Consider the following 15,287-nt stretch of genomic DNA (forward strand, 5'->3'; position numbering starts at 1 on the left):
ATCCCTGTTATTGCTACTATAAGTTTTTTAAATTTTCAAGATCCAAAGCTGCTGTTCAAAATCCGGTCAGTAAAACAGGGTCGCTCACTCGATAACCGTGAGGGCACAGCGATAACAGGGATAACAGTAAGGCAAACAGCTCGAAACTTAACCTCAATGCGTTATTCCTCGATCTATGGTGCTTTGCAAAATAATCGCACGTGATAATCTTTCACATATCTTATTCCCTAAGGCTTATCGTGGAGGATCGTGGAATTATTAAATATTGAAAAATGTCATCTCTACTCGAAAGTCAGACGCAACTTGCCAGAGAAAGTGATGAGTCTCTTAACGAAGCTGACGTAAATATTCTTATACTGTTAAAAAGCTGTTAAAAGTACACATATGTCAAATCCATTGCAATTTTACTGACTTATCACATTATGAAATCGATTATGTATTGCAGGATTTCGCATTATCCAGAAAACTGAAAAGCAAAATTGAGGCATTTGCGGTGCTCAGTCAAGAATTAGATAAATGCAGAAAGCAGCGTGATCAATTCAAACTGATGGCTGAACAGATACAGGACAGATTTTTAAAACTCAAAACAGATTCCTTGTCTAAGACTGAGACTGCATCGAATGGGTTGGTATTAATTTAAAAAACAAGACAAGCCTACACTAAGAGCACGTGTTTAATGAAGACGACAGTATTGAATCTTGTGAAAAAAAAAAAAGTAAATTGGAAACTCATCGATCCACAGTAAAGTTCAGTTAGAATTATACAGTTTCTATTTCTAATCTTAGAACATTTAGAATTGATGACGATTCACGAGCAATCGAACTCTTGGCAGAAGTCAGAGAGCAAAACAAATGTCTGCGTCTTCAGGTGAAGACCTTACGACAAAAACTGGGGGATGCGCAAGGGGATATTAAAGTATTAAGAACAACTTCTCACTGCAGCATTGATCAGCCAGAGACGCAACTCGCCCCTGCCGTTCATCAGAGAGAAGAGATGATAGAGCAATTAGAAAAACTTAACATTAAAGTAAATCCTGCAAATTTTATAGTTACGATTTAGTAGGCTGGTAGCAAATCGCTTTTTGGCAATTCAGATGGTCTTTAGTTTTTGCTTCAACTCAGAAGCCGAATTATTTTTTCACTTATCGCGAATAACTCGAACGTTACCAGCCTGGAATTAAACACAAAATTGTAAAAGTCCCTCCTATGATCAAGTACCTACGTACCTAACATGACTTTGCAGCAACACGTTAAATATCTACTCGATGATCATATTTTTTCTATTCCCCGTAGTGCGCTCAACTACAGACTGATCTTCAAACTCTGCTCGACGAAAAGCATGAATTAGAAATAGAACGAGACGCGTTTAAATGCAAGTCACATCGCCTGAATCACGAATTGTCCAAAGCTCTGAATGCTACAAAGCCAGTCGATCTGGATTCTTTGATCAACGAGAATAGGTATATAGATGAAAAGTTATCGAAACATATTAAACGCTGATAGGACAATAGTGTTGGCACATTTCTTACAATAACACCGCAGTCACAAAATGTATAAAATATATAATTTTGGCAGGTATTTGCAAGAGAGATCGCAACAATTGCTAGAAGAAAGAGAACTTGCTCAACAATCTCTTGCCAAATATAAGGTACATCTTTTTGCAAATATAGCATTACATACTTTGTGCCTTATATATTTTCTGTTTCTAAAATCATTAGCTAATGTTCGCAATATTTTTTAATTACTATTTTCAGAGCATGTTGGATAGTAAAAGAATAAAAGGAACAATAAAACTGGGAGGAAATTCAGCTGCTGGAACTATCATGACTCACAAGCAAGGTGATTCGTGTTCCGTAAATAGACTAACCGCCCATACTGTTCTAATAACTGAATATCTCTTGTTAGTTGAACAATTACTGCAACAGGGATCTCAGCTACCCGCTCAAGCTTCGGCAGCAGCCGTGAACGATCTTCGACGGCTTTGCACAGCCTTACTCGAAGCCTTGAATGACAAAACGTTGGCTCTGGCTCATCAGAAGAAAGCAAACAAGTGAGTGACTAAAATTATAGTTCAGATAACTGTTGTTATCGGTTTACAACCACCAAATCGAATTCTTATCGTGTTACTTGAAAATCGTTGATATTGTTTAGGATTTTGGCGCTAAGAATATGCGAATTGGAAAATACAGTTCAATCGCCAACATCAAAATTGCTCGAAGGATACGCTGGCTCAGATGTGGATACAAGATTAGGTAGATCAATTATTTCGTGAATATTATTGGGCAAAAGAAATGTTTGCCAAAGTTGAAAAACTTGAAAGTACATCAAAGTCGATTTCGTGCATTTGAATGAAGAAATTCTATAACCCTTTGTAATATTATGCTTCGAATATTGCCACATTGTTTCTGAAATTTTTCAGGATTCGAGGGCTATGATGAATACAGTGAATGTACCAAAACGATGAGTTCAAAGATAGGAAAAGGCAGAGACGAAGAGCAAGATTTAGAAAGAAGCAATAACATACCAAAAGATAAGTTATCATACACAGAAACTCATTTTCCGTCTATAGACAGTCCGAGGGGAATAGAATTGCCAAAAAACCTAGATGCGCTGGTTCAGAAAGCTTTGATGAATTTAAATGGAGACACTAAAACGAATCTTGGTTCATGAAAACTATGGAAAGTTGACTGAAATTTTATGGAAAGTTTGAGATTGTTACAAAACCCATTCCATGCCAATTATTATCGATTCAATTTTATACGAAATTTGGTGCACTGGTTCGGAATTAGCATTCATCTCTTACGTCGTAAAGAGTGGAATTAACACTTCGACTATTCCGGGACTAGAGCCAGGAAAATTAGGTTTAGTTGAGAGAAATCGGGTGAGACAAACATTCATGAACTTTATTTACCACATCATCGATGAAGCGTTGCAACATTGCACATTTCAAAGCTGATTTGTATGTTTGTATTTCATTTGCTAGTCTGTTTTTTTTTTTTTTTAAAGTACTGTGTTACTTTACCAAAGATTTATGATTAGTTATAGAAGTGTAAATGAAACCAATGTTTTATCAAGATAGAAATAAAATAGGTGCGTCTTATTACAACTAGCAATGTCTGTCGGGTACATAAAGGTTTCTTCTTTATTAGTGGTGTGGATAGATTATCTCGTGCATAACGCCGCAGTGCCAAAATAAGCCGGCTGGCAGTAGAACGATCGAACAAGATAACGTCGTTCTCGCAAATACTTTTGATGCAACACACAGTCCAATTGATCCAACCACATATTGAAAGCAATATGGGCACCTGGTTTAGGTTTTTGGGGCTTTATCTGCTGTTCCGGCGTGTGTTGTTGACCATACGCCCTTGAGTGAGAAATTAAACGCGACTGAGCGAAGCTATTCTTTACTTACACCTTAGGCATGTCTGATTAACAAGCTCATACATAGAAAAACTACTTACATCATGTACGTTTTTCTTTCCCTCAGTTTGATGTCCTTCTGCCTTTTCCAGACTTTAAAAGCTTGGGAATTGGCAGAACGTTTCTCATTTGACTGAATTTTTTTGGATTCTATATGCGCCAACACCCGTTTCTTTGCATTAATCAATCGCCTCTGTCGAGCATCTTGCTGTCTTCGCCAGTATAGGTATGCCTGGGGGATGAAAAATTGAGAAATATCATTCGTACCTAGGCGAATAAAACAAAAATTTATCTGAGTTCAATTTTTACTCTAGATGAAGAGATTTCACCTGACTTGCAGCCTCCCTTTTTTCCATTTGCCTAGCCTCAGCGGCTTGCTTGAGCTGTTTTACCTTCTGTTCTTCTCTGATGATTTGCTGATAAGTGTTGGTCTTTGCTTTTTTCCAATTTTCGAAAGTTATTTCCCCCTTACTTTTCAACTGCACCAGAGTTTCCCTAAATTGATGAACGAGAATCAAACCGCTGGTAGAAAAATATCTCAAAGCATCTTAAAACCAGTTTGAGAATTAATTTAAATGGATTCGCTTTAGCTTACCTTGTTTTCTCTACTTTCTTCTCCATTTCACGTGGAACTTTTTTGCTCGGTGAGCTGTTCGGACGTTTGATTATTTCAATTATTTCTACGTTATTCCATGCGTCTCTCTTGGTGTTTATTTCTTCTTTGCTCTTTGTCTCAACACTGACAACTTTGCTCGAGGCTCGAGTTAGATCTGTCGTGGTATGATGATTGGTCAACCTCAGAGCGATATCTGATAAGCTGCCGATGTCTGATGATCGTTTGACTGCTTGTGAAACAGTCCGACTAGTGCATTTTGGTCTCCTCACAACACGCACCACTGGGGCCTCCAGAACCTGCAGTGTAAAGTTCAACATCGTGAAATGTAGATTATCACAGAGTGTTTTCAAAAACCATGGATTACAGCAGATCAATTAAGTGCAAAAGATACACATACATCACTAGAATCCTCTCCATGGGATTTGCGATCGACAATTTCATCCTGAACACTGTTTGCAGCTGCTTCGTGACCTTCATCTTCAATACCTGCAGCGCCAGACTCTAACGAGTGTGCAACGACGAATTCGTCATCCTGACATGTCTCTTCTGATTCAGAAACATCAAGTGTGCAAGAACACGTTTTGTAAGAACTTGTTTTTTTACACAAATCACTCTTGCAGAGAAAAGGATCGACAACATCGTCATTCGCAAAAATATTGACAGATTCAGTCTGTGGAATGAAATTTTTCCCGTAAGACTTGGTCCATGGTATACAGTTCTGCATCCTGTAAATAGTCGTACACTCATGGCTAAAACGAACCTGGGAAACCTTTGCTTCTTGGATAAGTTTATCAGTATCAATTTCAGCCTTTTCATCCTTCAAGTCTTCCATTCTCTTGCGATAATACTCCTCGAATACGGCTTGATGCAGTTTTGCGACATGGTCTGAAATATAGAACCACCCGTAAAATGTATCTTCTTTCGAAGTTGGGAAAGAGGAAAGTTTTACCGCTGTCTTCCAGGACTCCATCGATCATTTGCTTCACAATTTTTCCCAAATTTTCAACAGATACACTTCTCACTTTTTTCTTAATCGCCGGCATGCTTGCTATTGCTGGACTTGATCTACAATGGATCACCAAATAATGTACGTAAAACGATTTACTCTACTTTGTTCCCATGCCGCAACAATGTTCGAGTAGTCGATTTAATACACACACGGATTTCCTGACTGACTGACGTATCAGAGGTTTTTCTTTATTGGCTTTTCTTCTGACAAAGAGTGCGAAGCTCTTCCCTATAAGTTTTAACCGTCGCCTACACTTAACAAATCGAGACGTTTCTCCTTCAGATTTTAAGCGGCTTGTAGAACGGCGTCCCTGTACGTTACCCTGGATTACAGCAATAGAATAATATTTGACTAAAATGTTTGAGAAACTTCAAAAGCTTGCTTGGTTTCTCAATCTCTTGATGCAATTTGAGACGAAAAGCGTAACGGAGAATACCTCAAAAGTAATAAATGGTTAAAATAATCAAGACTTGAGGGTTTCATTGAGATTACTATACTGTACCTTATCTAATCGCTTGAGGCGGGTTTTATCCATGTGACCTACACCACATCTATCCAATAAGTTTTAGTTTGCTCATAATATTTGTCTATTTTCTACAGTTTTTCGTTTTTTATTTTTCTCAAATCCTTTTACTCATAATTATTTTATTGCGAGATTTAAATACTGTATTTGATTTCCTTACTTCAAAACTACTAACTTTAATTATGGGAATGTAAGTATATGCATGTAGATACGCGTCGAATGTAAACAACATCATTCTGCGTAATTCAATTTTTCTCAACTACTCGTTTGTTTAAAATTTTAATGATATATTCAGTTCGGCTAGTTGTATGTATATCAAATCAATAACTAAATGGAATAAATTAGATAACAGTATGTACTATATCGCTATGCGTGTCAAGTTGCAGCGTTGTAAATTTATATGGCGCACACTGAACTTTCGAATCAGCCTTATGTTACGTTCAAAAACCACCCTGCAGTTAGGATTAATATTACAGTAAAAAGTATTCATATATTACTCAAATTAACTTCTATGAAACATTTGAAACACTTCATCAAACACGTTTTATCGAGAGCACGAAAAACGATGCCTAATCCTATATATATGTACATATAATTAGTTACAGTACTTTCATGTGATTGTTTAGCCAGCATCAAATTAAATCAGCTGTACTTTACACGGTTGTCAAAAATGCAGGCTGCTTCTACTTGCGATCATTATTATAAAATCACATCGAAGCCGAATTATATTGTTGTCGATTGTTTAACAGATATAAAAATTAACTACAGTAGCGACACGTTTGATAATCGAAGCAATAAATTATATCTTCATTAATTTTCCGCAAGCACGATATTTCGTGGATAGAAGAGATCTTAAGTTTATTTCTCATCACGTCGCTTCGGCAAAACATAATTCTTCAACCAGAAAAATCTAGTTCGCCATGGAGGCTCTCTGACGAGGTTCAGAATATCCAACGATACTCAGAACATAGTAGATTTCAATAAATATTTTCCTTTATCCAGTCAATGTATTCGGTAACACGAGTATATACTCCTGGATATCCGGGCTCCCCGCATTTATTTCCAAATGAAACAATACCGACTTGCATCCAACGACCTTCGGTCCTGAGCATAAGTGGACCGCCAGAATCTCCCTGGCAAGCGTCTTTGCCTCCCTGACTGAATCCCGCGCAAAGAAAGTTGCTGGTTATCGGCTGGAAGTAGGCGGCATTGCAATCCTCGTTTCTCCAAACAGGCAACACAGCTTGACGCTGGACCGTGCTCTCCTTACCACCTGCCGAATGTTTTAGTGTTATTTCGAACAGTGGCAAAGTTTCTTTGAAAATTACCGTAATACGTTGTCCCCCAGCCCACCACGGTTGGTCTGGCACCGGCGAAAGGCTCTCCTTTGAATCGCGCAGGAGGCAGACAGAGCGGTGTTATATATGGAGTTTTCCTAACGGGTCTGTTCAGCTCCAGTATCGCTATGTCGTTGTAGAATCCAACCCTAGAGAATTTCGGGTGCGCTCGAATTTCCTTCACCTTGTAAGTCTCCGGTGTGGAGGGTTCGTCGTCACGTTCCAAGTCAATGTCACCGAGACGAACCGTAAATTGTCTCGCCGCAAACCTGTGGGAGGTAAAAAGTTATTCAGTTCCATACTTGTCGCGGACTTATACTTACAATCGGTCGAACATGAGGAATAATTGTAATTACGGTCGCTGCCGCTGATCCCTTGTGCAATGGGCGGCGGTCAAAATGTGTCGAGGACCCACCAACGACCCTCCGCACCAGAATTCTGTGCGCCTCGCACCGTGTAGGAATATGGCAGCCATCCATGGCCACCGCCCCGGCAGAGCTTCCTCTCCACCCACGACTCTGTACTTGCCGGCATTTCGTACTCCGCATTCTGAAAATATTGTCTAGTGAAGTAGGATCCTCGAGGAATTAATCACAAAGATTGCGTCTCCGTTGAAATATCAAACTTTGCAACTTTCTTCTATTCATCAATTTTTTATCGATTAGTCAGGGGTTTTCACTGTTCAACTACTACCTTCGTCGTCTTGGATATAGTTGTTATCTATTGTATCTATAATCTCAGAGCCAGTTGTATTACTCGACGGAAATGATTCGGGAGTAGAATCCGTTGTCAAAGGGGCCTCGGAAGTTACTGGGAGAAGAGGGATCGGCCTGGGAGTCGACGGTCTGGTTGGACGTTGATACGGTGGCCTCGTGGGGCGCGTACCACTACCGCTGCCAGGATAGGTGCCGTCGGTACTTGTAGGTCTGAAAATACGAAGCGGCGAATCAGTAACGGGCAAGTTCAACGGATACAGTATCGAGAAAAACTTTGTTCCCAACTTGCAGAGTATATTTTTACTTACCTTTCATCAGGCTGGGATCCGCCGTTCATAGGACAGCAGACTCCGGGCACAAATAAGCTTTTGAAGCACAAAGATTGCCTGAGTTTAGTGAGGTCCAAAAGAAGCTGAGGACAGTTACTCAAATCCTGACATTTCCCTGGCCCTCCCTCCGCAGTCGTGCATTCGGACGGATTCGAGGACGAGTCTTTGTTGGCGAGTTCTTCGCTTAGCGGGTGTAGCTGTGTAGTTGAGGAACCGCCAAGTCTTATAGGCATCGTCACACCACGAACCAGAGGAGCTATGCTGTCAGTTACGTTTCTGCCAAGAATGTTTTTCGATATCGTGTATATGGCTGACGGCAGCTCCTTGGGTGGATTGTCCGACGATTCTACCCCACGTGTCATGTTCACTATATAACTTCCTACTGTGTTTAGCGCGCCCAGAGTTTCAGATATCGTCACTAGGGGATCGCTCTGCTCCGTTTCTCTCGTCGCCTGGATGTAGTACGTAGACGGCGGACGATCCTGCGTGTCTCTTCGCAGGATTACTCCCCTCCTCGGTCCGCCGTCCCAGCCCGGAGAGTCTGGTGCCCATCGTCTGACCGGTGTCGAGTATCGGGATTCTTGAAATCTGTAGCCACCAGGTGCTGTTTATTGAAATTTATACACGCATTGGTCATTTTTCATCGATTGTCAGGTATTCGAAGGGTTGTTACAAATAACTTGTCGTTAACGAGAAGGATATTCTGAAAATAATGCTTGAAGTTGAAATCGTACAACCGTGTGAAATATTCTTAAAGTACAAAATTTTTAAGAGAACTTTTGAAAAAAAGTTTGAAAATGGCAAGATCTGTGCAGTATGTGATTGTTCGAATATTGTTGAAAGATTTTTCTCAATTTCTTTGAACAACTCTGATCTAATAGCGAATATTTTTTACTCACGTTGATTATAATAGTAGTTTAGATTTTCCTGAGCGTGTGTAATCGTCCCTGCAGTTACTACATTCCATATAATAAACAAATCTGAAATAGAAATATAAGCTTATTGTTAGATACACAGAAAACTTGCATTTCAAGATGATTCAACCACATACTAAGAATTTTTATAGAAATTGGGCCATTTCGTGTTATTTCGTAAAAAAAAGATATTGAAACGTTACGTATTTTCATAAAAAATTATAAAAATACATAATTTTTTTATAAGAAAATGTAGATATTCATAAAAAATTATAGACTTCCATAAAAACTAGTATTTTTTTAGTAAAATATGTACGATGTACTAAAATTTTTTAGGAGAATCTATGAAAAACTATGCGTATCTGCGATATTATACGAAAGGAAAAAAAAAAATACGAAACTGTTCCAATTTCTGTAAGAATTCGTTGTCATAGCAACTTTCATCGACATGAATGTGAGAATTATAGCCTGGTATAAAAGTTAAACAGATCGTTCGGTTCATTTTCGATTTAAACGAAAGGGAACGAAACTAAACAGCGATCCGAAATTGAAAATAGTCAGTTTTGCTTGAAAATCTGCAATTCGACCTTTCACTTCGAAATCTGAATATTTCCATCCGATTAATTCTGTTCAGTTTTAATTAATTGCGTACGAGGATCGTGAGGATTGATCAGCTGTGCGTGGAGAGAAAAAGTAGCGGCAACAAATAACTTATCGCTGTATTTATAATAATAATTACAGGCGGTTTCATACTACTTTCACGTTCGTTGTTGTTGTTGTTATTGTTGTTGGCTTACTGAACATACACGCGTTACGATATGATATTATAATACCGTGACCGTTTGAAATTGGAGCATTTTAGAAAACCAACTGATCTACGACTGCACCAGCTGTACAACCGTATTACAGGGTAAAAGTCTTTGTATGAATAAAAATAGGTAATGTATATTTTATTTAAAAATTTTTTCTAACGCACGCCATGCCGCGTGACAATTGTGTACAGACGCTAATCATATTTCCCTCGGGAAGTGGTATCGGCGAAAATAGGTCCGACACCGTGAATGGGTCTTTTTTAAAATAAAAAAAAAACGACGAGTTCGTTCTGCTTAATTCTTTCAAGTCTTTCGATACAGACTCGGGAAGAAAGAGAATAAAGGCGTTTCGGTATACGAGCACTTATTCGCGTGCACGCGTTTTATTATATTACAATCTATGCATCTATGTATATATTGATTCAGCGACGAGAAACTTCACCTTTGCGAATTGTGTAGCGAAACCGCAACTTTCCAGTCTTCCGAGCATTCATCGTCGAGCGTTACATTTGCTTCAATGAAAAACCCTTACGATTAGCTACAGGCATATTGTAATAATTCTTAGTACTGGAATAAATCGGTATATTTCTCAGGGACGCGTTTCGTGCCCGAAACCTCACTCGTATCATTGATATTGCGTATAAACATCTTTTTTACAGATCCGCGTTTGCATACGGATATAATAAGAAGTGATCGGAATGACAGCGAGTTTCATTGAAAGAATTAATAAAGTACACAGAATTTAATCGTCGGTGACGGGTGACGCATCATGCTTATTTTCGATCCGATGCACGGCATATAACGAGTAAACAGAAACACACGTACAGATACGTATGTACATAGATCGTACGACTTCATCGACGGTGAAAGTCCTGTGCCACGCTCGAGAAAGTGTGCCTCACGGTTCACTGTCGATGCCACGTTACTCCCGTCATTGACCATGCGAGGTACATCAGCGTAAGGCAGAAGCGACGAGAAACTATTGCTTTTTAACCGAGTGGCAAAAGATAACGAATAATCACTACCGAGTTGTACGTTGGGAGAGATGGATGTCGGGATAAGACTTTCAGAGGCGTTGTGAAAATTAAAGAGAGGAAAGAGAAACGCGGCGAAGCAAAAATCACACGCCTAAATGATAAAAATGCAGTGGTAAATAAGCGTTCGAGGAGATTCCGATGCGCCGAGAGCTTGCGGAAGGCACGATCGTGCTTGTAATTTTTAAATTTGTCACGCATTTGCATAAGTAACGATAATTGATCCGCAGCTCAAGGATCCGGCTGTAGCACTTACGTTGATTTATTTATTTGTTCATGTTTTCGTTTCTCTTTTTTTATTTTTATTTATTTTTTTTTCTTATCTTTATTATTACGAACCGCGCCATGAAACGCATCCTGTCGAAATTTTATACTCGGAACCGATTCAGATTGGTCAACGATCCGTGGTAATTTACAAGGATCCACGAACGTTGAAGTTGCTGTAAATGAGAATAATTCTCCAACCCGTCCGGATCTCTGACCCGATTATCGTATCCGGACACGGAACTACCGGGCTAAGAAATTTCGAACCCGGATGCACCGCATTGGCCGAAGCGTCTGCAGTATAGGTATAAGAATCGCCTTCGAATGACATCATCGCGGGAATGTGTCTTCTTACGCTCTCGTATACTTTTTACGTTCGAAGAAAATACTTTTCTTTCATCTTTTCAATCAGTTCAGCTCCGGTTCAATGGAATTCTTACGTTATTGGGAGTAGTCTCACATCTCAATGACTTTTTCTTATCGTAATAAAATTTGTTAGATAATTTCAAATTTTTTACACGTAAGAAAGGGGTTTACAAAGTAGGAGGGAAAATTTTTTTATTCGTTTTTCATAGTAAATCTCGCTGTTATGGCCGCCCGAACTTTTACCCTATCTAGCTGACACGATACCTCAACTTTCATGCATCAGAAACAAAAACAAAGAGATTGTCAAAAAGTACGCTTTGCGCCGTCGCCTGAAGCAAAATTATGCAAATTTGATTTTTTTTTTATTAAGAAAAGGGAATTTTAATACTGCTTCGGACGATAGCGACAAATGTACGTTCTTCGAACGAACAAAGAAAATTTTCCGCGTTACTTTATGGATTCCTCTTTAATGTTGAAAAAATTTAAAATTATCGAATGAATTTTTCTACGCAGAAAAAAATTATCAACAAAAGTTATCGAATGCATTGGGCTTACGGCTGGCGATCCAGCCAACGTGAGAGATCGGTAGTCATTATCACATTATTCGCATGGAATCGAACTCGCGTTTAATTTTGGTCCGAGAACAAGTTAGCCGGGGGTCCAAGGCATTAGTGAACTTATCCTACGTAAGCACGTCCATACATGCGCGAACTGCGTTTACGCAATGATTGCGATCAACGCGGCTCATGCGTTAATCATGAGGCCAACAAGAATTTGACGTATTATTATTGTATACTCACGCCGGTTGTATAACGTCAGCTCAAACCGTTACGAATAACCGGAATCATTGTTTCAGAATTGAAAGAAACGAGGAACTGCAACTGGGTATTAAAACTATGAGCATCTCTTCTTTTCAACGTTACGTGACGAATTCATCGTCTCGTTGCTGCGGTAGACAAAATTAATAAAATCCTTAGAAGCTATTGAAACCGTTCTTTTTTTTTTTATTCATACATGAAACGTCGTTTAAGTTATACGTTTACGCTGTTATGTTCTATTCAAACCGTTCGCGGAGTGTCTTACATAGAAAGTCTCGGGGCCTCGCCCCTAGATTGCGGAGAGAAAGATTACAACAGAGGACGCGTGAACCGCTCGATGAACTCCGAACTGCCCTGTTTTATTTTCTCCGTTTTAGTTTTTTACTCGTCACTTTTTCAAGTCTTTTTTATCCCTCGAGTTTAACGTTTCATGTGTTCTCAGAGGCCAGAGAGCCAATCTCAAACCAGAAGAGCACATTCCCAGAGAGAAATCCGAGTCTCTGGTTCAACCTCACTGGTGCAGGTACATCAGAACCACGGTTGACCGCGACTCGGTGAAGTTTGTACGGTACAATAGAATTTAGGTTTAATTAACCCAATTAACTCGCTTCTATTCTCATTTCTTTACCGATGTACGCGTACGATTTTCCTACGCGTGCAGCATGCGCGTGTGTAGAAAATGACCCGTCAAAGTTGAAACTCTTGTACACATTATACGTACACGACCACGTGTTTCGTTCGCTGTCTTTTTAAGATGGAACAAGTGTACGGGTGTATATATACGTATAACAATTAGTAACAATCGATCGATCGCAGGTTGTAATTATAAGTGAAATTTTAAATTAATGCAAAGTTCCGGGCTGCTGGTTTTTGCATATACGCGCGGAGAAAGTATTTTCACTGATAATTAATTATGTACGGTAACGGTATCGTAATATCGTGAGTAATAAAAGGAAATTAAGAGATAATTACATCCCGGTGATGAAAGACTAATCGGTCCAGCTGGATTCCTCTAACATTTTGGCCGATAAATAAACGATTCGTTTCAGATCGCGGTCTTAACGTTGTTACGTTAAAAGAGAACTTTGAATCAAATATTTACTTACCGATTATCACTGACGGTAAATCCTTCATTATTTCAAATTAACAACGATGATATCTCGTCACTGACATTCCCAGATCGATATCAAATAACGCACTTTTGTCACCGGTGAACCGCTCACTGTATCCTCCAGCAACGCGTGTGTTGTGCGTGTCTATTCGTATCGCACCAGTTGGACGTTTGATTAGATATATTGTATAACCCGGCTAGGTCTAATCTGTGAATGGATAGAAAATATCGTTCATAGTCGAATTACCTTTCGCGAATTTATTCTTAATCTTATATCGATATTGTCACCTTGCGTAGAAAAAAAAAAAAATGAAAAGAAACAGGTTTAATATACCGACTATTCGCGTAACACCGTTGCGTGCGGGAAATAATTAATAATTTTAACGTAATAAAGGCCTGCAGCAAAGCTCAATGCGATTTATAAATAAATATCCCACGGATGATCCTTACGTGCTAGGTACTATGCGACTATGACGACTGTCCGTGAAGAGACCTCGACATACTTACCAGTTTTACCACGGTTACTCTCTCTCCTTTCCTTCGAGCATCGAGGAGGTGCCATCCCTCACCTCTCTCGTTCAAATTTACCAAGGGAAAGTGTTCCCTTCTCCTCCTCCTCCTCCACCACCTTTGCCAGCATGCTTTTCGGATCGTCTGGCGATCGAAACTACTCTTCTTCAAAGAAGGGGGAGAACCCGCCGATTTGTCATACAGGCAAATATGCACTTTGACTATCGTTCTCTTTGTGAGTTGCAGAGGCAAACATCCTGCTGCTCGACGATTTTTCGCAATTGATATCCTCTTTCTTTCTTTCTTTCTTTCTTTAGTCCTTCTTGTAGTCGGTTTAGTACACAAGTATAGAATCAACTCTGTACCAATCACCTGTAAGCAAACTTCGGTTACAGAGATCGAGAACTCGTAAATCTTCACTTTCGAATTGGATCCTACAAGTTCCTGTGGATATAAGACCCTGAAGCTTTGCTTTAGCTTATCGCATCGGGTACGAGTGCGTAGCACAGATTATAACTTCGGAGATTTCACTCGTATTTTTTTTTTTTTTTTTTTGTCTTTTATTGACTACATTTAAATTCCGGCCGAGACGTTTCACCGTGTTACGGGGTAGAATGCGTAGGCTCCGATGAGCGGTAATCGGACCTTACTCCACGCCCAGCCAAGGTGTTATTTGGCTATTACAGGGTCCGTTCGCGTCGACTATGCACTCGCGTGCTACTACTACTCCCAATGCAGGAAGTGAATGGAATAGGAAGGGATCGGTTTTAAGGGAAGGCAAACGATTTGAAGTGGTTTTGGTTTAGAGGGACAGGTGTCTTGCTTGAGCGCTAGGATGGATCTGCGGAGTTTAGCGGGATGTAGAAAGCAAGCTAGCGGACAATAAGGACAGACTACAGAGCGTAAGGTAACTAAGAGTGTGGGAAAGGAATATGAAGTCTGGAGGACGTAACAACCGTTTCGAACTCTGGCGAATGGTAGTTAAAAAAAAAAGTTTAGAAAAACTGGGAAATCATCTATTTCCTTGGAAATTTCATGATATAGGATCTATTCGCTGTATAAGCGGTTTTACAAAAATATCTCATCCTAATTTGTTGGTCCTCGTTTCGTCGGAATTGAACACGCTAAATTGTTTAATGCGCATTATGCGCATATAACAAATATGAGGAAGGGTAGTTTTGTTGTTCAATTGAACAATATTTCGAAGGAATGTCGGATTTGTCATTAATTTAGGGAGAGACAAGTTATGCGTAATTTTAGTCTCAAATTATACCGTTGCATAACCACTGCAATGGCTCAAGAGAGAAAGAGGGAGGGGAAGAAATAATGAATGGAATGATAATCATGAGCTTGAAATCATTCGCTTCGGGTCGTTGAAGATTCCCCGAGACGGTGTGAAAGCAGGAAACGCGCTATATTAACGCGTTGAATAGAAATCCGCTAGCAATTGTATTGTGGGTGAAGGTCGCGGTTTAAAGAGAGTGAGACTCAAGTGCGTGAACGAGACCC

General features: G+C 39.6%; 3 protein-coding genes across 9 annotated transcripts in view; 1 reads left to right on the top strand and 2 right to left on the bottom strand.

Moving 5' to 3' along the window:
- On the top strand, nucleotides 1-6,461 carry LOC107224628 (coiled-coil domain-containing protein 149). Of its 4 annotated transcripts, XM_046733971.1 has the most exons (11): nucleotides 133-341; nucleotides 446-624; nucleotides 786-1,026; nucleotides 1,293-1,459; nucleotides 1,575-1,647; nucleotides 1,754-1,838; nucleotides 1,905-2,049; nucleotides 2,151-2,251; nucleotides 2,419-2,496; nucleotides 4,192-4,197; nucleotides 4,963-6,461. In XM_046733971.1, exons 1-11 carry the CDS (start codon nucleotides 273-275, stop codon nucleotides 5,097-5,099), a joined length of 1,281 nt encoding a protein of 426 aa, XP_046589927.1. In that variant the 5' UTR covers nucleotides 133-272; the 3' UTR covers nucleotides 5,100-6,461. The 4 variants fall into 4 exon arrangements, with proteins under 4 accessions (XP_046589926.1, XP_046589927.1, XP_015520250.1 ...); XM_046733970.1 differs by lacking the exons at nucleotides 4,192-4,197; nucleotides 4,963-6,461 and adding an exon at nucleotides 1-126 and having other exon boundaries at nucleotides 233-341; nucleotides 2,419-3,108; XM_015664764.2 differs by lacking the exons at nucleotides 4,192-4,197; nucleotides 4,963-6,461 and having other exon boundaries at nucleotides 2,419-3,108.
- On the bottom strand, nucleotides 3,008-5,005 carry LOC107224621. Of its 2 annotated transcripts, XM_046733969.1 has the most exons (6): nucleotides 4,796-5,005; nucleotides 4,433-4,705; nucleotides 4,015-4,331; nucleotides 3,749-3,914; nucleotides 3,461-3,651; nucleotides 3,008-3,363 (listed from the first exon to the last, which is right to left on the bottom strand). In XM_046733969.1, exons 1-6 carry the CDS (start codon nucleotides 5,003-5,005, stop codon nucleotides 3,162-3,164), a joined length of 1,359 nt encoding a protein of 452 aa, XP_046589925.1. In that variant the 3' UTR covers nucleotides 3,008-3,161. The 2 variants fall into 2 exon arrangements, with proteins under 2 accessions (XP_046589925.1, XP_046589924.1); XM_046733968.1 differs by having other exon boundaries at nucleotides 4,433-5,005.
- The window catches only part of LOC107224625, a 26,456-nt gene continuing 16,241 nt past the window's right edge, over nucleotides 5,073-15,287 (bottom strand). Inside the window, exons 10-11 of one of the 3 annotated variants that reach the window (XM_015664761.2) lie at nucleotides 8,428-8,431; nucleotides 5,073-5,272 (exon numbers count right to left, since the gene is read on the bottom strand). In XM_015664761.2, the coding sequence (XP_015520247.2) occupies nucleotides 5,142-5,272; nucleotides 8,428-8,431 (135 nt within the window). In that variant the 3' untranslated portion in view covers nucleotides 5,073-5,141. Of the gene's footprint in view, nucleotides 5,273-8,427; nucleotides 8,432-9,179; nucleotides 9,186-15,287 lie in introns of all 3 variants that reach the window. The other 2 variants (XM_046733960.1, XM_046733961.1) reach the window with 2 other exon arrangements.

This window comes from Neodiprion lecontei, chromosome 3 (genome assembly GCF_021901455.1).
Source record: "Neodiprion lecontei isolate iyNeoLeco1 chromosome 3, iyNeoLeco1.1, whole genome shotgun sequence".
Classification (NCBI taxonomy): domain Eukaryota; kingdom Metazoa; phylum Arthropoda; class Insecta; order Hymenoptera; family Diprionidae; genus Neodiprion; species Neodiprion lecontei.